Raw genomic sequence first — 21,052 nt, 5'->3', positions numbered from 1 at the left:
CCTAACTAAAAGACCACTGGAAACACTTTGAAAATAGATTATTGAAGTGGGACTTAAAGAACTTTTATGATTTTATGAAGACTGGTCTTGGGTTTACATGGAAGAGATGAGCTAACTTGTGGTTTTGTTCATTGTTTGGCTTCTTTTTGATCCTGTCTGTTGCACAGAGGCTCCCGGTTTGGGTTTTAGGTCTTGAACTCACAGAGCCCAGATTCTGATGGAGAAGGTTTCCTTCTTTGCTGAGACGTTCATTTTTAAAGGAACTGTCACAGGAAAGTGATTCACATTGAGGTGGAAGCCGCAAACTTAAAGAGGAAGTGAGACTGTGTACGTGGCCTCACTTTCCTTTACTCGTTTTAAACACGTTATGCTAGAGCGACTGAAAAAAGAACCTTCAGCTTCATGTCTGCTTGGTCTAATAGGAGAGTCACTTCCTTTTTTTAAGCAACTGCCCATGAACATGAACCACCAAGCCATGTTTCTGTTGTGTTTCATTTGACGGAAACACAGCGTTGGCACACAATGGGTGGAGCCAAACCCAAATCCCAAACGAACAGAACCAGCAGCACCTCTTAACCCTTTAATGAAACACCTCATTCTCCTGAAAGCGTGCTGAAGTGTCAGGTTGGGGACGTTGCCTCCTGGCGTTGGGCTCCATCTTGGTTTCAGGGGTCAGATCTTCTCCATGGCTGAAGGGCTTTCATGCTGCGAGTGGGCTGTGTGGAAGCTCAGACATCTGGTCCAGGCGCATTCTTCTTATTTTTCTGCGTTGTGCTGAGATTTTCTGAACACCCCCCCACACCCTTCCTCCTCTTTTTTTTTTACAAACAAGAACTCCGCCTCAGGTTGGATTACAGCCCAGACAACAATAATACTAAACAGGAGGCTTGGAAGTCTCTGCACACTGGACAGGACTCTGTCACCACACGTCTCTCAGGGAACCTGGCTTATTGCTTCAGGCTCTCAACCAGACCTGCTGATTTGCTGAGTGAGTTTGGTAGAGTGACTGTTCAGAACAGGAGGGTTCCTCTTCCTGTCAGATGAGACGCCTCTCCTCCTTACCCATGTTGCCACAGTCGGTCAGATGAGTCATTTTATTAATGGAATCAGCCCTCAAGTCCGGTGCTTTTACCCGGTGAGCCCCACGTATGGAATCGTTCCATCACTTTCTGTCTTTTCCTGTCTATGTGGTCTGTTTTGATTCATGGCTGAGATTAAAAACCCTTCATTTGTGTGCCGTTACAAAGTGTCTGCAACCACAGTTTGCCTTTGAAACGTGTCCAAACATGGTCACGTTATATACATTTATATTAAGGTTTTGCATCTTTTCCTCTTGATTCACATGAATTGAGACGTAAAATATTCAACTAACTTTTTTCTGATAGGGAACGGTCCAATTCTTTTACCTACATGGATTCAGTCCAGATAAAAAAGTTTCAATTGGCTTTTAAAACTAGTAATTAAAATAGCTTTAAACAGAGAACTTTTTTCCCTTACTAACTATTGTTTGCAGTGCTGTGGGAAAAAAAAGGATATCTTATGTTTAGTGCAGCCAACACACAATCCAAACACATCCAATCCAAACACAATCACCATTGACCTGAATTGGTAGTAGCTAGAGCTTTAATTGGACATTTCTATGATTCCATCACCCGTACATAAAAAGTCAAAGACATTAGAGACACAAAAGGAGGAGAAACAAAGTTTGACAGAATTTTTTTTACTTCTTGATCGATTTAATACCTTTTTTACCAACATAATCCTGCGTTCTTTAACCGATATTGCTGTTACTCCCATTGCTGGATGAGTTTTTCGATATCTTTACATTCACAATATTAAATGTAACTTATCACGTATAATTAGTACATGCAAGAGGAGAAACTTGGTTTTTCACATCTCTTATTTGTGGTCATTACAGCCTCGCTGCCTCTAAATGTCTGTGTAGTTCTGACTAAAGTTCTTTGTATCTCAGCGTCTGCAGTCATAACAGACAAACCACAGCATCCTGGCTTCTATGGAGAAACGGCACATGATGGAACGAGCCTCTGCAACTGTTTTCTTTTTCTTTTTTTTTCCAAGGTCACCTTCCAAGTTGAATTTTTCTCTTTCCTTTTTTGTCATAAGGTCTGAATGAGTGTGGAAAAGGGCTTTAAAATGATGACGTCACATCAGACTTTGAGGCTGGATGTTCTGCCTTGTGGCTTCATGGATCTGTTTGGACACTAACTGGGCACAGTCCTCTGCAGCTGAATCATTGTTTCCCCAGCTTGTTGGCTCCATTTCTATAAGATCACTTCCAACAACTTTGTTGTTTGGTTTATCATTCGTCACATGTCAAATCTATGCTTTTATTTGTTCTGACTTTTTGATGGACAGGTGTTCTGTCCCATCTCGCCTCTAAAAGAACTTTACCAGACTTGCTTCTGCAGATGACTTTGTTCCTTCTATTTTTATGAAAGTTTGAGTTCAGTGACACGTCCGGCCAAGATGCAGGCGCAAGAGACGCTAAAAACTGACGTTAAATCAGTGCAATACTGGTGTAGACGCTCCATTAATTACTGTAACTCATCGACCGTTGACTCAATTAACCAAAATTTTACCGGTTTCTGAAAGCTGTTTTGCCCTGAGATGCAACACTGTATGGAAGGGAAGTGCTTTTGCAATCAGCGTAAACAAACAGGTTCTGACGCTGCAGCTATGTATACTGTTGGAATTAGATTAATGGCGTAAACTATTAAAGAGTTATGGTAGTTCAATGAGCGTCTGTCATTTCCTGTCATCTGTGACAGCTCAGGTATTGAAGGGTAACTACTTTTGAGGCATTGTGAACATATTGGAATACCATCACTCTGGTGTGTATGTGTATTTTTTTAGGTTATTCCACAAAGGGCAGTGTCTAAAATATGCACCAGAAAATGCACCAAATGCACTTGAACTCGGGCTGCTGAGAAATCTCCCCTCTTGGCTAGAACACATGTCACTAGCATGTGTATTTTTATAGTTCTCCTTTTTTGTGGTGTTTTCTTTCTTTGTTTCGTTTGTATGTTGCATTTAGGCAGACCTTTTATCTCAGACCTCTTTATCTCAAAGCTGTTTTCAACTCCCACCTAGCGTTCCGCGTGGCTGTCTTTTACACACACACACGCGTGCCGTCGCTGCAAAACGGACACGCATTAGGCCGCTGACCTGTTTTTGTCTGTTTGCATGTGAGGCGCGGTGAGCCGTTGACCCAACGCCAAAGTGACAGGCCTTCAGAGGAGAAGCCGGCGAGCTTTAGCCCGTCCTGCTGCGCTGTCAGCACTTGAACCTGACTGGCTCTGATTTCCCTCCATCTCCTTAACAGATGTCACAAAAGTCTGAATCGTGGGATGTTTCGTGTCAGCTCTTTAGAGACGTTCTCCGTCCAAACAAACGCCTGCAGCGCGCTGGTTGGGACATGTTTGGTTCTTCTCCGTCCAAAGCTGAAAGAGCCATTATTGGGGCCAGACGGCCTCAGCTTTGATCTTTCACAAAACACCCCAGCCCCACCTCTAAAGAGCCCAAATTATGCACTAGGAGCTGTCAGTCCACAAGAATTTCCCAGCCTGAGGTCATTTTAGTTTGATTAAAAAGATCTGAAAGGAGGCTGGAGAAAGGGTTGGCTGACGTTTGACATCTGCCGCCTTTTATGGTCTGTCATATCAGGACACGTGAGAAGAAAGGAAGAGCTACAACCTTTCTGACGTCTGACATTCTGAGCTTTGAGTTATTCACAGAATAGACTGTATTGATCGTCAACCATCAGACCTGCACCACTGCGGGGACAACCAGGAAATGGAGACACAAGCTGACGATCAATGTGGGACGATGGAGCCGTTTTAGTGCCACTGCCGCAAGGTTAAAAACCCACCCCAATCCTATCTTTGTAAAAGCGCCCCCAGTGGTCTTTTAATTATCGTTATGCCGTTGTTGGTTAAATTTAGATTTTTTTTTTTAACGTTTTCAAGACCTAGCTTCTGCAGAGTGGCAGGAGTTTATTAAAAAGTCACCTCTAAGATGTGTGCAGGAACGTTGGTGTGGAGTAACCCCGCCCCCCTTTCCCCTCCCTGTTACTGAGCCCTAAACGCATTTTCTACATCAGTTTTACAGTCAAACATCCTTTTTTTTAGTCTGCTCCCGATTTGCAACGGTTTGAATAAGGAAACGCTCACAATTTTCTTTATAGAAGTCATCAGAAAAAAGGCTCAAGAACATGTTTAAAACCCCCAGAAACAATTTTCTTGGCGGTGGGTCTCAAAGTGGGTTTCAATGCAGCTCTCTTGGAAAAGCGGGACTGTTGATTCAGGCTCAGCTGATGGTGTCCAGGGTCGGTCTGTTGGCATGTCAGGCACGCTCAGTGGTGCTGAAGTCAGCCCGAGCATCTTTAAGCATGCCTCTGGCTCCTGCTGGTCTTTTGGAGTTCTCCTTGGTAATTTTCCACAGCTTTGCGGTGTCCAGTAGTTGCTGTGTGATAGGTTCTCTGGAGAGCGTTCAGCTGACCGCGCCTTAAGAGCCAATGCCGCGGACAGATCACTTCTTGTTCTGTTGCGCGAGTCGGGCAAAGCTGCTTTAATACAAACACACTGGGGGGGGGGGGGGGGGGGGGGGTATTTCTGTTGGACTCGCTCAAAGAGAGATGCCACAAATGATGGTGTTTGTGAGGCGGCACCGTTTATCAATCCGTCACTTCAGTTCAGCCTAAACGAATTTTGGTGATTCTCCAGCAAGTTTTCTGTTGTTCTGGTTTATTTATTGCAGATGTTTGGACGACATAAAATCCAAGATGCATTTATTCCAAAATGAAGAAATCGCTGTTTCTATTAACCTCTACTAGCCCCTGAAAGCACCAGCTGTCTACAGTCATGTAGGATTGGAACCCCCCCACTGGTATAGTTTTCATTTTAAAGTGGAACGAGAAGGTTTAAAAAAAAGTTAGTAGCTTTGAAGTGTTAGGTTTAAAACAAACATAGGAGTTATGACACATATTTGGAATAAATCTTGGAATACATTCTTGGAACATTCTTTATAGTTTAGTGGGGCTTTGCCCGTTTTTTTTTTTTTTTTTTGTCTTTGCTTTGTTTTTTTCTTGGTACCCTTCAGATCTTTGTTTTCCAGTTTCAGTTGAAATGTGGAGCAGCAGGCCACGCCTCAACATTTCCACCCACAGAGAGGTTAACGTTTTCTCCCCTCTGAGCTCAGCGGCGATCAATAGGAGCTGGCTGCTGATCACTTATGGTGACTGGCTTCTCCTGGGGTTTGCTTAGCTGCATCCTGAGGGGACGCGCTCTGAGCCAAAGAGGAAGAATGTTTCTTTTTGTGTGCTCTGATAAAATATTTAAGAGAGAAATGGCTGTTGGAAACTGCTTTAGACACACAAACCTCTTTTTTTCTTTCTTTTTTTTCTTTTTCTTTTTAGGAAATGGTAAGACTCACTTGGTACTAATGGATTTTTGCTGTAACCATGGCAACAGAAATGCTCAGTTCATTTGTAATTGTGGTGAGTGGGTCTTAAATCAATACCTGTAGTGGTTTTGATGCTCCAGTAATGTGTGTGTGTGTTAGAGGAGGGTCAGCTTGACGTCACCTCAGTGGGGAAGCTGGATGAGGTCAGTGCTGAGGATGCTCTGCACTGTATTTTGTTTCCTAATGGATCCAAAAATTTGATTTAAACCCAGTTTCAGCTTCAGGAAAGCAGAAGTGCCTTAACATCCGTGAACGCCCTGACCATCCGTCCCACCTTTAGCAGAAACCACAGTCGTGAAGTGCTGTGTGTGGACCTGACATAAAAGTCTGGGACACAAATTTCATTCAATAAATAAATTAAAGGTAGATGAAAATAAAGAGGTCAAATGTTTGCAGCAGAGCCACAGGAGCTTAAAGCTTAAAGCGGAAATGATGCAAATGCTATAAACCCACATTTCTGCTGAGCGTGCTCTGGCAGTTATAGTGATGAGTTTCACAGCACGTGAACATGTGAGACTCAAAACCAGACAAGTGACAGATGGGTTTCCTCAGCCGCTCAGTGCAGGACTGACTCCTGTGTTCCCATCACAGTAATAATCCAGTGTTCCCAGAAGGTAGTGCTCATCATGGGTGGTGATCCATCACTCCTCGTTGGAGCAGGGAACCAGAACCAGCATGCAGTGCATTTCAATCGAAAAATTCTATCTAGGTGCTGGAAAATTGACGTATATGCCCTAATTTGGTATGTTTATCCTAAAATAAGCCTCCAATTAACCATGCACACTCCATGCAGGGACATTTATTTTTTTCCAGAGGAATATTTCTGCCTACAACCTTTAATGCATCATTGACTGAAGCCAGCAGCACGGCTGCAACATGCAGTAACATGCCAGCCATGTGTGCCTGCGTTTTGTCCTTGTAATGCTTGTAAAGCAACATGGATGCACATTTTACAAAAAAAAAAGATCAAAAGTTGATTGGAGTGGGACTTTAAACAGGAAAACAAAGGATTAAATATAGCAAACACTGCATTTCTAGAAAGTTCAACTCCTTCTCTTTGGTTGTTTCTGCACTTTGTTTCTTCTTCATCTCCGTATTTTGGAAATGTTTCTTTGCTATTTCCCCCCCATAAAATGCATTCAGATTTCAGAACAAGGGAGTTTATTATGAAGAAATCCTTCAGCTTCCTTGCATCTCGCTCACACAGTTTGTCTTCACGAAACACACGCGGCCCAGAATGCAGCAGTCCATGACTCGGCACTCTCTGTGTGCGTCTGTGGGGGGGTTTGGCAGATGTGTGCCCCTGTGTGGGCCCGGTTCCTGTGAGCTGAGCTGTGCTGCTGGAATTTAGAAACACTCACACAGCTTCACATCCATTCGCTACAATTGAGCTACTTGATGTAAACCTTTAGTTTGGTTTACAGAGAATGTTTTGCAGGGATGTGAAACGGTGAAGTTCTCATCTCCAGATCATTCTTCCGTATGCAGACATGTCAGAAGAGGAGATGCTTTTTTTACCTGCTGGATCTCTTCCATTAAAGTCCCACTCCCATCATTTTTGATCAAGTGTTCCCAGTGGTCCTTTAATTATGAGTATGCTGGGGTTTTTTTTTTGCCAAAATGAGAGAAACAGTCCTTTTTCTAGTTTATAGCTTATGCAGAATGGCAGGATTTTATCAGAAATTCACCTCTAAATTGCCGGTGGTACGGTGGCACGGAGCAACCTCACCCCCTCTTCCCATCACCTATAACTGAGAACTCTCTGTTTACACACTCCCCTGCTAGCTTATAGCCCCTCACACCCTCAACCTGACTATAGCGGGACAACAAAAATGGTGATCAATATCTGAGCTATCCAGCCGTACAGCTTTGATCCAGATTCCAGCTCAGACGAGGAAAACAAAGACGTTCATGGATCTATCTGTCTGCAAGTGGATGAAAATGCTTTGTCTGCTCTTGATTCAGTACGATATGAATAAAGAAGTTTTCAGAAATGCAATTTTGAGCTTAGTTTTCTCTACAGTGGTATTAGAAAGTTTGGGCACCCCTGATAATAAGATAGGATTTTTCTTCATAAATTATTGGTTGTTTGGATCATTAATTTCAGTTAAATATATCACATAGCAAATGAACACAGTGATATTTTAGAAGTGAAATGAAGTTTATTAGATTTAAAGAAACTGTGCAATAATTACTTAAACAAAAATAGGCAGGTGCATAAATTTGGGCTCCCCTGTTGTTTTATTGATTTGACTACCTTTAACAATAATTATTGGAACACAAAATTTGTATTATAAGCTCATTGATCCTTGACCTACATACACATGTGAAGCCAATCATGAGATGTATTTAAGGTGGCCAAGAGCAAGTTTTTCTCCTCTTTGCATCTTCTCTGAAGAATGTCAACATGGGAACCTCAAAATGGCTGTCAGATGACCTGAAAACAAAGATTATTCAACATCATAGTTTAGGTGAAGGATTCAAAAAGCTGTCAATTTCCACTGTGAGGAATATGGTGAGAAAATGGAAGCTCACAGGCACAGTCCAAGGCAAAGGCCCGGCATGGCCGGCCCAGAAAAATCTCAGATAGGCAGAGGCGAAGGATGGAGAGAACGATCAAACTCAACCCACAGACCAGCTCCAAAGACCTACAACGTGATCTGACTGCAGATGGTGCCTCTGTGCATCGTTCAACCATTCAGCGCACTTTGCTCAAGGAGATGCTGTATGGAAGAGTAATGTGGAAGAAGCCTTTCCTGCACACATGCCACAAACAGAGTGGCTTGAGGTTTGCTAAAGCACATTTGGATAAGCCAGTTTCATTTTGGAATAAGGTGCTGTGGACTGATGGAACTAAAATGGAGTTACTTGGACATAAGGGGCCGTATGCTTGGGGAACAAAGAACACAGCATTCCAAGACAAACACTGCCATCATGCTTTGGGGCTGTGTGGCCGATGCAGGTACTGGAAATCATGTCATAGTTGAAGGTCGCATGGATTCCAGTCAGTATCAGCAGATTCTTACAAACAATGTTCAAGAATCAGTGACAAAGTTGATGTTGCGCCGGGGCTGGATACTTCAACAAGGCAATGACCCTAAACACTGCTCTAATTCTACAAAGCCATTCATGCAGAGGAACAAGTAAAATGTTCTGGAACGGCCATCTCAGTCAGACCTGAATATTATTGAAAATCTGTGGTGGGATTTAAAGCGGGCTGTCTATGCTCGGAATCTATCAAATCTGACTGAACTGGAGATGATTTGCAAAGAGGAATGGTCCAAAATACCTTCAACCAGAATCCAGACCCTTATTGGAAGTGATTGGAGGCTGTCATTTCTGCAAAAGGAGGATCTACTAAATATTGATGGCATGTTTCTGTTGGGGTGCCCAAATTTATGCACCTGCCCATTTTTGTTTGAGTAATTAATGCACAAACATCATTTTCATCTGAGTGGGTCTTTGAGACAGAGATGTGATCTGAAGAAATGGCTGCAAAGTTCTTCTTTCCAGCAGAGGACTGTCATGTCAGCAGTTTGTGTGAAGGTCATGGAGGTGTTGTGGATGATGTAAGATGGCCTGAGGAAAACATGCTACAACTGATGCTGTCATGCAGCTTAGACACTACACTACTTATAAAACCTGGGTGTTTTTTCCAGATTTTTTTTTTCCCCAGAGCAGTTTTTGAGGTCAGCTGTTTTTTTTTTTGTTTTTTTTAACATCTCTGCCCACGATTCCCTCAAACTGTGTGGGAATCAGAAATGGCAACTCCGTGGTGACGGATTCGAATTCCCGGCCTTCAAAGGTCAGTATATCTGGAGCCGAGAAGAAGAGTCGTTTGTATTGCAACTAGAATGAACTCTTCCTGAAAGTTTTTTTCCTAGTCTGAGAAATTTCTGGGAACCTGAAAATCTGGCCTTTTTTTGTACATTTTTATTTAAAAAAAATTCAACGTTTGTGAAATGTAGTTAAAAAAAAAAAGTAAACAGTAAATCCCAGCGTTAAAAGGGATTGTAGGGTGTGGCTTGTGATACTAATGCCGGCTGTGTGGGACCGCCAGCATGTCAAGTTTCCGCTGTAATCCCTGAATAATCTGCTGTAATGAGTGTGAGGGTATCAGAAATGTTAGTAAGTGGTTAAACCTTCAGTTTGTGTGTGGGTTTGAGGATGATGATGATGAAGGCCAGCCTCCTCTGGTCAAACTGTGTGTGTGAGCTGAGGAATGCTGAGCTTTGGTGAATCGGTGAGAACCGGCGGCAGAGAGGAGGGAAACGGACCTGCATGAGGAGCCGTTTGTTTCCTCAGTCTGCTGTGGCACCAACATTTCTGTTTTATTATCTTGTGTTGCCAAAAATTGGTCTGGGCTTCAATTGTTAAAGCAGAAAGCCTAATTGGAAACTGCTGGTGAATATTTGAACAGCAAACGAGTCCCAAAGTCTTTTTCTTTGTTTTTTTGTTTTGTTTCCCAACTGCAGATTTCCAGGAACTAACAAGCTACAATTGTGTTTTTTTCCCCCTCAGTATTTGGAACATTGCTGCAACAGAGTTTGAGTCTTACATACTTTTAGAAAGGTGCTTCTGTTTCTGAGTTCTGCTTAATTCAACATGTTAAATAGTCTGCTTGAATCGGTGGAGCAGCTTGGATGCCAAATAACCTCAGGCTGGGTTTTCCCATGGAAAATGTGCTCTTCCTCGGAATGTTATCTTGAAGATCTTTAAACCCGAGTGGAGGTTGTGTGTCACTCTTTCTGCTCATAAAAAATTGATTAGCATCAGAAAGAAGGGCTTGGAGCTCCCTATGAGAAATGGATTATTCTAGAGGATTTGAATTTGACATTTTGGTCGACTCTTGGATATTTTTTAAAGACGTATTAACAAATCTGCTGATTTCTTTTTCATCTGGAGGGTTCAGATTGACTGCTGGTCTTTGGTCGACACGGAAACTGGTGGGAGTTGTGGTCTCACTGGTGGCTGATCCCACATACAGGTGGAAAAATGGGCAAACCTATCCGGGGCAGGCAAGTGTCCTGCTTGTAATATCAAGTCCGCTTGGTTAGCCCGTAGAGCAAAAATGTACATCTTTTTCTACGGACATGCTGCAGGCGACAGGTGGTAGCGAACACTTAAACAACATATAAAGGTGAAGTAGGTGAGACGCAAGCGCGTTCTAAGGACTTTTCCTCTTTTCAACCCTCTAAGCCCTGCGCAATGTGCAAGGAGCCGATTTTTGCTGAAAGGACCCTTGCGTGCAGCCTGACTGTTACAATTGAAGAAAATGAGAAAATCAGATTGTAGTTTGTGTGGACATCCCACAGACGTCCGATGGGGACTCACCCCCATGCGTGCAGCATTTGCATGCAGTCAGTAAGGACCCAGTACACGCACCTTACTACTGACGAGAGCAGGGGTGGGCAAAGTACGGCCCGGGGGGGTCATGTGCGGCCCGTAAAATGATTTAATCTGACCGGCCAAACTGGAAAATTATATTGATAATCCTTATAAAGGTTTTATTTTCCCTATAATGCTGGAGTCCACTGCTCTGCAAGTGACCTTTGTGCCTCGGATGTAGAAAGTTATTCAGCATTCATGTGGTGTCAGAAGATTTGTTGTTTTTCTGATGTTTCTGATTATTCCAACCGCGTGTGAATGCAGCATTTCTCTCATTTTGAGTTTTCCCAGAGGGACATCAATCCAATTGGCTCTAAAATGAGAACAAAATCCAAAATGTTCAGTTTTAAAATATATACATCCATTTTTAATCAGTTGAAGCATGTTTTCATCCAGATTGCATGTTATTTTATTCTCTGATTAGGTGGACTACCAAAACACTGCACACATGGTCCAGCCCTTCTGTCAAATTTTACAACCCTCTGTGGCCCACGAGTCCAAAGTTTGCCCACCCCTGGACTAGAGTGTAGCATAAGGGCACCATACAACAGCAGTGCCCAGGTGCATTTAGCTTACATCATCCTTACAAATACTACACGATGCACTTAGCACACGCATGACAATGGTACATTCCATTTGCTGATATCACTTAAGGAAACTGCAAGACACATTAAAGATGCAGTCAGTCTTCTTTACCTCCAGGCTCAGACAACCCAGAAATCCATCTTATGGGTTAAGAAACCAAAATTTAAAAAATTGGTAGAAAAACTTTTTTTGTAGTTTAGAATTGTTTTTTCTTAAATTATTTCTCCATTCCACTTGGAAAATTATATTTGTCCAAATAACTATTCTTGCAGAACTACCTTTTATTTTTTTTTTAAATCTTTCTTGCAGATCCTATTTTTTGTCATGATATTTTTTTCTGTAGTGCAAGTTATTCAAGTTATAAATGGACCAATCAGATGCTTCAACAAAAGGACATGGTCCCTGCTGACCCCCACCACAAGTATTTGAAACTTTTCTGACCAATCACTGCTTACTGATGTGTGGCTCCAACATGATGGCGTCCATAGTGAAGTGAAAATGAAAAATGAATTGACTTCATTTGGTTGGAGCTGGAGGTGAGCCATTTTCTATGGGTGATGTCACAGTTCCAGTCATTGATACGTACACTGCATAACTCTTTAGCAATTACATTTCTTAAAGATAATCAGAATCGACAAACGGATGAATTGGCAGATCACACTATAAAAAAATCTGTTATTGTAGACACAAGACTATAGTTTTTAAAGACTTCTGAACTCTGCAATTGTTGCTTACATTTCTTTTTTGAATTAACATGTGAAACTCTTTATCTTTTCCCTGGTTGATTAAAGTGTTACTATTAGCTTGAAAGAAGCCGTTTATCTGCATTTGTTTGCTGCACCTGAGCTGTTATTCATGACTGTGACTCTGACTCTGTCTGGCCGTCCTGCTCCTTCTGTCCCTCTGTACTTATCCCTGGTGCTATCCTAGGCACTTTAACATTGGGAGTTGGGTCATCTAGACCCACTAGACAGTGCTCTGAACCTTTTTTCTTCAATGATTTGTGAACCTCACTGGTGTCCATGGATTACATGAAATCTTTCCACCTTTGTCATGGTAGGGAGAACACGTCAATGTAAGGGTGGGGTCATCTAAGATAGCACAAGGGTTACGACAACTATTGCAGTGCCACATCAGCTCAGTGCCTTATCTTGACGCTCTGTTGAAGCTAAAATTTGACTGTCAAAATGAGCTGCAACGATCTTTTCTCTTCCTTTGCTTCTTCTCTCCATCTACACAGATCTCATGCCTTCTGTTTTCCTCCACTCTCTTTTAGATATGACTTTCATCATGTAGCCGCTACAAACACCACATCAAAGCTCTTATTATCAAGAGAATTTGGAATAACTGGGTTTAGGTTTTGCCTAAGAAAACATTCCAGCATTTGACGTTGAAGAAAATGTCTCCAAAAAGTAGGTTTGATGTTGTACATCTGCTCACCATCCATTAGAAACCACCTTTGAGTATTAGGATCTGACTGTACCTTCTAGAAACCTCTCTCAACGTGTCTAAAAGTCCAGAACCTTTTTTTAAAAGTTTTTTAGGGCCGCAAATACAACAAAGTGCTGTTTTATAAAGTAGCCTGTACTGACCTTAATGATTCTGCTCATCACTCATTAGCTGTTTAAGCTGCTTCACAATTTTTATTACATTTATGGGAACAGCAAGAATCTGCTGGTAGACATTTATAAGATGTCTGTCCATTTCTTTTCGTGTCTGTATTGATCATTTCACACCCGTATGGCTGCTGGAAGTTTTTGGCCTGTCCGGGGGGACAGGAATTGTAGACAGGAATTTGGAATTTGCAATTGCCGTGGTTGTGGTAAGTGTATCGTGAAGTATTTGTAAGGATAATATAAGTTACATGACGTATGGATGATGCTGTCCTACGGTGGCCTAAGGTCGTACTCTACAGTAGGTGGGAGTACTGGCTCTTCACTGACCGCGCATCGCCTGCACACCCTGATGCGCAAGTGTATGTAGGACGCCTATAAAGGCATAAATGTGATGATAAAATATGTCAGTTAATCCAAGGGGATGAAATGCTTTTGTGTAAACACAGGAGCCGTCACCAAACCGGAGAAAACATTGCATCATTTGTGGTACTTTTTTACGCTTTTTATTTTACAGACACTCTGTGTTTATCCCTCCACAAAGTGTTGTTCTATTTGAAAATATTCTATCAGGTGATTTTCCCTGAGAACGTCAGGGCTTTGGTGTAAAATGACTAACAGTGGTTAACACACAAAAAAATCTTTTTGAAAACGTATCAGACCTTTGGAGGAAGCTGTAATGTAAATGCGGTTTTAGTTCTGTTGGAGAATGAGGAAGAAGATGAAACGTTTCCAGTTTTTAATGTTTTTTCCTATTCTAAAATGGAAACTCTGCCAGTAACCTTTTGTTTTATTTGACTTTATTTTCTGTTGTCTGTCAGACTAATGAAGCTGTTTGACCAGCATCCTTCATTGTTTGTGTTTGAGTTAAGTATTACTTACGAGATCGGGAGTTAGTGTAGTAACATTGGAAACCAGGTTGGGTTTTATTGTGAATGCAATAATGTGAAACAAGGTTGGGAGTTTATTTATTTATTCATTTATTTACATGTTGCAAACAGAGGCTGCACGGTGGCGCAGTGGTTAGCGCTCTTGCCTCACAGCAAGAAGGCCCCTGGTTCTAGTCCTGGTTGGGGGGCCTAAAACAGACCATCAATGGGGAACCGTTCTGTGTGGAGTTTGCATGATCTCCCCGTGCATGTGTGGGTTCTCTCTGGGGTCTCCGGCTTCCTCCCACCATCCAAAAACATGCTTCATAGGTTAATTGGTTACTCTAAATTGTCCCTAGGTGTGAGTGTGAGAATGAATGGGTGTGTGATTGTGGCCATGCAACAGTCTGGTGACCTGTCCAGGGTCTCCCCTGTCTTTGCCCGTAAGTGGCAGGGATAGGCTCCAGCAGCCCCGTGACCCCGTAAGGGACAAAACAGAAGAAAATGAATGAATGAATGTTGCAAACAGGACTTTTTTGTTATTGTAAAGTTGCTAACCTTTTTTATGGACAGGCAACCCATCCCACACAAAGTTGGGAGTTATATTATCCTTATGCTAATGTGGCTAACACATTGTAAACAACTTCCAGAATTACTGTGAATGCATAAAGTCTGGCTGACTGACAGACTTGTACCTGACTCTTTTGTCTCACTTAATGCGCCTTATAGTTTGGTGCGTCTTATATATAAGATACGTTTGAAAATATACCCTTCATTGATGGTACGTCTTATACTCCAGTGCACCATTTAGTGCCAAAAAATAAGGTATAAATAGTAATACCTATATATTTCGAAACTTGGATTGTCTCTGGCAAACAATGCATTATATTTTTTAAAGACAGGATCCTACATATGCCAAATTTGGTGCTTGTTGCAAAAAATGTGCGGTTATTTTAATAACCGGTTCCTCTGTTGAGAGTGCAGTAAGAGAAGGCTCATTGTGAAGCCCGGAGAGGGGGACTGACCCGCTCATCTTTCTTCTTTTTCCCTTCATTTCCTGTTTGTGTGTTAAAGTAGACCTACATGCTAGCCTCGTAAAGGCAGTGAACGCTGGGACGTTTCTGCCACATAGAAGTTCTTTCCAATTAAAGTGATGCATTACTTGGACTGCTTTGATTTTTTTTTTTGTCATTAAGTCACCATGATGCAAACAAGGCTCATACAGACCAAAAAAAGATAAAGTTCTGCCATATGTGAATTAACCTTTGAACACTGGAGATGTTGCTGACGACACTTAAATAACGCGTGCTCTTTGACATGCTGTAAATCTTTGATCGTTTACGCATCAATGTGAATAAACTGATTCCAATGGGAAGAAAAGCAAATTGACTTTACAGCATTTTACAACACTTTACGTTAGTACTGTGTTAACACAAAGTGTTGTGTAATGGCTGCGTTTCTCTGACGGAATCTGCTGATTTACGTTGATTGTGTTAGCTTATCCGTACAAAGCTGCTTTTCTCTGCTTCAGAATCTAACAATTAATTGCATTAATTGTTGAAGATTTACGTCAACACTGAAGCTAAAGTTCTGGGGGTTAATGGTTAAACGTAGCTTCAAAACAATGTAGCGTTGAAATGTCATGTCTCCCATAATCTCTAGAACGCACAACCGTTGTTTGGATTGTTACATTTGGGGTTGTTCAGTCAGTCAGGATAGAGTGTGTTTGCATGTGTGGGATGGTGAAAAGACACTGTGAGAATGAAGTGCTGTGTCCACGATCAACAGGGTAGAGGGTGAATTATACCATTGTGCTTTCATTACAGCTGCCTTTGTGTGGAAGGTGGCAGCTGTTAATCTTGGCGCGCGTCGACCAGCCTCGGATTATCGCGAGCGCACACACGTGCGTGCGCCAATAGAGGGTTACAGGCTCTGATAAGCTCTGGCCAGTAGCTTTTAACAGAATGAAGCTGCTACTGTTCCTCATTGTTTTGAATAGATACTGGCTATCCTCTTGTCTTGTGCTCCTGCAGAGCAACATTTAGGATTGTGGCTCTCTTTGTGTCACCCAACAGAAAGCCCATTGAGCTCATCTCCCCATGTCATGGGACACACGGGACCGCCAAGACTTTCCTGACCTGATTGCGACTGAAAATGACCCCGAGACTGCTGCTCATCACCAGTGCCTTTGTTCTCTTACTGTGAGGTTGATTCTAACGTCTTCCATGTCTGTTCTCCTGCAGCTGGGATGTCCTGAATCCGCCCTCTGGTCCCAGGGAGAGGTCTGCTGATGGGACCTGCTGCAACATCATGAGCTTACAAGATGGCGGCTGCAGCTACGCCAGCAGCGCCAATTTGGCCTCCATTACCGGGAGCATGCGCCGGCGCCTGGAGGACCAGGAGTTCACCCTGCGCGTTTATCCAGGCGCCCTGGCAGAAGGCACAATCTACTGCCCCGTCAGCGCTCGCAAGAACACCACCGCTGCTGAAGCCATCGAGTGCCTCATCGAGCGATTGCGTCTGGATCGAACCAAATGCTACGTCTTGGCGGAGGTGAAGGAATTTGGAGGGGAGGAATGGATCCTCAATCCAGGCGACTGCCCTGTGCAGCGCATGATGCTGTGGCCAAGAAGTGCTCTGGAGAACCGCAGCGGCCTGGGCAGTGGAGAAGACTATCGCTTCCTGCTGCGGGAGAAGAACCTGGATGGATCTATTCACTATGGCGGCAGCCTGCAGAAGTGGCTGCGCGTGACGGAGGAGCGTCGACGCATGGTGGAACGGGGTTTTCTCCCTCAGCCTTCAGGAAGCGATCCTCCATCCGACCTTTGCGCTCTCCCGGAGCTGACGGAGCGCACGCTTTTGGAAAGCCTCCGAGCACGTTTCCGACAGGAGAAAATCTACACCTACATTGGGAGTATTCTTATTGTGATTAACCCTTTCCAATTCTTACCCGTCTATAACCCTAAATATGTCAAATTGTACGACAACCACACGCTGGGAAAGCTGGAGCCGCACATTTACGCTGTGGCGGATGTGGCCTATCACGCCATGCTACAGCGGAAGAAGAACCAGTGCATAGTTATTTCTGGTGAGAGTGGATCCGGGAAAACGCAAAGCACCAACTTCTTGATTCATCACCTGACGGCTCTAAGCCAGAAAGGCTTTGCCAGTGGGGTGGAGCAAATCATCCTGGGAGCAGGACCCGTGCTGGAGGTAAGAACAATCGTATTAGTACAAATTTAAAAGTCACTCTTGTGTTTTGTTTTTTTGCCCTGAGATTATTGCAGAGATGCTTGATTTGTTTCCAGTCCGGATGTGTTTTCTTTGTCTACCTTAACCTTAATCCTATGGTCATACCAAACATGTGTCGGCTGTTCAAGAACAGTTGTGGGTTTGATTTTGGTATTCACACTGGACTGTTGCTACCTAATACTACAAAGTGTCTGCCACATAGATTTGGAAGAAGCTTGATGCAAAATGTCGAAGTGGTGCAAATCTCGTGAATCTTGTTCCAGCCCTTTTTTTTTCACAGATCAAATCCGATTAATAAAATACTTGGTCTCATTTACAGTAATTCCAGACGGACACAAACCCCAACTATCAATCTCTTCATCGTGATAAAATTTCAAACAGTTAGCATTTCCATGAATTAGAAGGGACGCCATCCATGTCACTACCAAAGCCAAGTCTCCTGATTGTTCAAAGTTCAACTGGTTTAACTTTCAACGCACGTTCAATGGACTCACGTTTTGGATGCAGAAGCCTCAGTTGCACATATACTATTCTCGGTGTGAACGTTGCATACAAACTCTCTGATTGTGTGAAAATTGTGGAAGAATCCTAAAATGAAGTGCAAGGCATAATCTAAAACGAATCCGAGATTCTTTAAAGTCTCTTGGAACGCATTTTAGCTCCCAGGATTATCTTTTCAAATGTCTATGTTATGGTGGAGAAGGTTTAGACTGAATGTCTCCTTTGATCTTTAAGACCCCTTATGACCTCATATATCACGATTTTTGAATTTTAATTCTCAGGGTTAACACAAACTTCATTCTTCTTTTGCGATTTGACTTGATGCTGCTCTTTGGTGTCAACATCTGTGCCTTTACTTTGACTTTCATCATAAAAATATTTCTCATCCATTATTGGTTGTATCAGTGTAGTATGGCCATTTGTTGAATTATTAAAAGAATGTTTATTCTCCTGTATTCACTTCTAAATAGTCTTAGATTTTTTTACATTTTCTTTTATTAGATGGTAAAAGTGTTGTTGTTTTGAAATAAGGTTCAAGATAATGGGATTCATATGTTGTGAATTATGGCAAAGGAAGTGAGGAAAGGAAGTGACAAAATCCTAAAGAAATCTGTTTTTTTTTTCATGTCAGCGCGTGAGAGCAGCCATGAAATGGATTATAGAAACGTCCCTCCGAGGCTGGAATGCTTAAACAGACAGTGGAGTCTATATTTAGCCCCAGCTGTACCGCACATTACTTTTTTATATGTTACATGAATTGGAAATGTTTGTTTTTTTCCTAACTGTCTCCAGTTTCTGAGGAAGGCTTAATCTGCTCTGGATTATAACTCCATGGCGGATTATGGAATTTCTTTGGAGTCAGTGTTTTGGGAAGGTCTGAAGGTCAACATGCTCTCTTTATCCCGCTGGATGTGACCGGGAGCTCTGTGTTCCAACATTGAGGGCTTTTTGTGCAGCTGTTTTGTTCGACACTTCCTGTCACGATGCATGTGGAGATGTGCGTGATGACACCACATGCAGTGGAGGTTCAGTCAGACGGACGTATGGTTTGCCACGCGAAAAATTGGAATCAGCTAAGCTGTCTACAGAGCCATACATCTCTGGACACCCCTTGTGCAATTCAGTCCAGCTGCTGCTCTCACATCCCGTTCTTTCACTGCAGTTGAAGATCCAGCAGTGAGAGCGTCATGGCTGCAGGCTGCCTGTAGAGGTGTGCATGCCAGAGACGGCATGCTGAAAGGCTTGTTTTGATAATGGTGCAGATAGAAGACCATTACCAGACTCTCTGAGGAACTGGGCACCATTAGCGGCTTGTGTGCTGTGGGTGAAAGCATGACTGTCTCGTGTATCACTTCCCTAACAGTCAAGTGTCTTACCAAGGTGTGGGAAGCAACGTAAATGTAACAAGAGAGAAAACTCAAGAGGGAGATGTCGGGTCATTCCTTTACGTCCGGTTTGTTAGTTCGTGTTTTGGAAGGTGCAGCTAAAACCCTTTTTGTGACGTACTCCGCCTTAAAAGCATGTTGTTGTTTTTTTACTTTCTTATACCCCTTGTGCTATCTTATGGGGGTCCAGATGACCCCACCCTTGTATTGCTGCGTTCTCCCGACCACAACAAAGGTGGATAAAGGTGACGAAGATTTCATGTAATCCATGGACACCAGTGAAGATCACAAATCATTGAAGAAAAAAGGTTCAGTGCACTGTCTAGTGGGTCTAGATGACCCAACTCCCAATGTTAACGTGCCTCCAAGGCTAAATTTAGCCCCCAGGACTTTGTACCTGCAGCAAATGGTGGCTAAAATTCTGATTTGAATAAAAGGAGTCATAAATAAATATTCACAGGGATGGGTAGCTTGGTTTTTTATCTCTGCCGCAGATGTGAGCTTTTAAACAACACAGCTGTGAAACGTGTTTGAAAAGACAAAAAAATTCAGTATTTTAGGGACACTTCGGCATTTAAATATCAAATTTTGCCCCAAAGCTATAGCAAAACTCTTATAAATACAATATATTGAAACATATTGGATTGAAACTAGGATGCCACAATTCTCAGTTTAAATCGAACTGTGGAGAATGCTGTTGCATTTCTGATGCACACCAGTTTCTTAAAAATGTTTCTAACAAATGTGCTGGAAATCAAAAAAAGTTGAGTACCAGAATGAGTAAAACCCAACTAGAATGTTTGTTTGTTTTCATTGTCATTTGCTTATTGGCAAAAAAAAAAAAAAAGTTTTGAATTTTTTGTTTTGTAACAAACAAATCATCTATGAACTGAAAAACAGCCGTGACCTAAAAATCGAGGTTTGGACCAAATTATGTGGACAGTGAATCATTGCATCCCTAACTGAAACATGGTGGAGGTGCTGCATTTGCATGCATTAAAGGTCTAAATTACGAGTTTTTATGGATGTAGCATTAACGGCTATCAGTAGTTCAATTCTTCAAATGTTCAAATAAATGTTCATTCAATGCTCGATTCAATGTTTATTTTGAAGCACCGGTTTATAATCCAGGTTGTTTTAAATCTAGCATGATCACACTGGCCATGTTCCATGCAGCTGTGGAGGAAGAGTGACTACAGCAGGTAGCATTTAGAAAGATGAATAATACTTTGCTGTGCTGCACCCACTAAATCATGTCTAGATCCAACAGACAGGAAGTTGTCCTGGATAAAAAGATGAGGAATAACTAGGAGACAGAAAATGTGTTTTCTCAATGTTTCATTTTCTGGTAAACTTATTCTCTTATGAATCCTCCAAATGGAAAGTTCTGGAAGACACTCGGTTTCTTCTACATGCCCAATGGGACTGCTACAACTGCTACACATTTGATTTGTGCTGCAGTGTGTCTAGACCTTAGACAAGCATGCTGGGGAAGACATCAAAATTGGGCAAAATCCAAGGTTATAAAACTAAAGGATCATAATGAACCAAAATCCTGAACCAAAGTATTGCTTTAAATCCCAAATAAAGATTTTAGTTGCCTTTTGTTTTATTCTGATGGAGCTGAAGCCAAAAGCCTGTATAAAGCCTTCTGTATGTGAAATCCCTACAATGTCCCCTGCTGTATGTACTGTATAGGTTACCATCTTTTATGACCCAAATCGGTTTCTACTCTTTCTTAAGTACTATAGTAGTAATGTTGATAGATTTTAAATTGGCTTAAAATTGCCACAAACCTCAAATATTCATCAAAAACATTTTCTTTGTAAAGGAAGCTGATTTTTAAAGTAATATAAGGTGACCCTATATGCTAGTAGCATTTTGCCATCCCAGACCTCAGAGCATCAGACTGTTATTTGTCACTTTAATTCAGGAACTATAATATACAAAGGTTGAATCCTATCTAAATGGTCTGACC

The 21,052-nt window shown here is 42.2% G+C and overlaps 1 protein-coding gene across 23 annotated transcripts in view; it reads left to right on the top strand.

Moving 5' to 3' along the window:
* Window positions 1-21,052, top strand: part of LOC101159581 (unconventional myosin-IXAa) — a 135,203-nt gene that overhangs the window by 16,189 nt on the left and 97,962 nt on the right. For all 23 annotated transcript variants that reach the window (XM_023955614.2, XM_078948470.1, XM_078948465.1 and 20 more), the window contains exon 2: window positions 16,180-17,149. In XM_023955614.2, coding sequence (XP_023811382.1) covers window positions 16,247-17,149 — 903 coding nt within the window. In that variant the 5' untranslated portion in view covers window positions 16,180-16,246. The remainder of the gene's footprint in view (window positions 1-16,179; window positions 17,150-21,052) is intronic.

The sequence above is a fragment of the Oryzias latipes genome, chromosome 6 (assembly GCF_053564925.1).
Source record: "Oryzias latipes strain Hd-rR chromosome 6, Olatipes_Hd-rR_3.1".
NCBI lineage: Eukaryota > Metazoa > Chordata > Actinopteri > Beloniformes > Adrianichthyidae > Oryzias > Oryzias latipes.
Note: the sequence above shows the minus strand (reverse complement) of the source record. Positions and strands in the feature narration are given on the sequence as shown.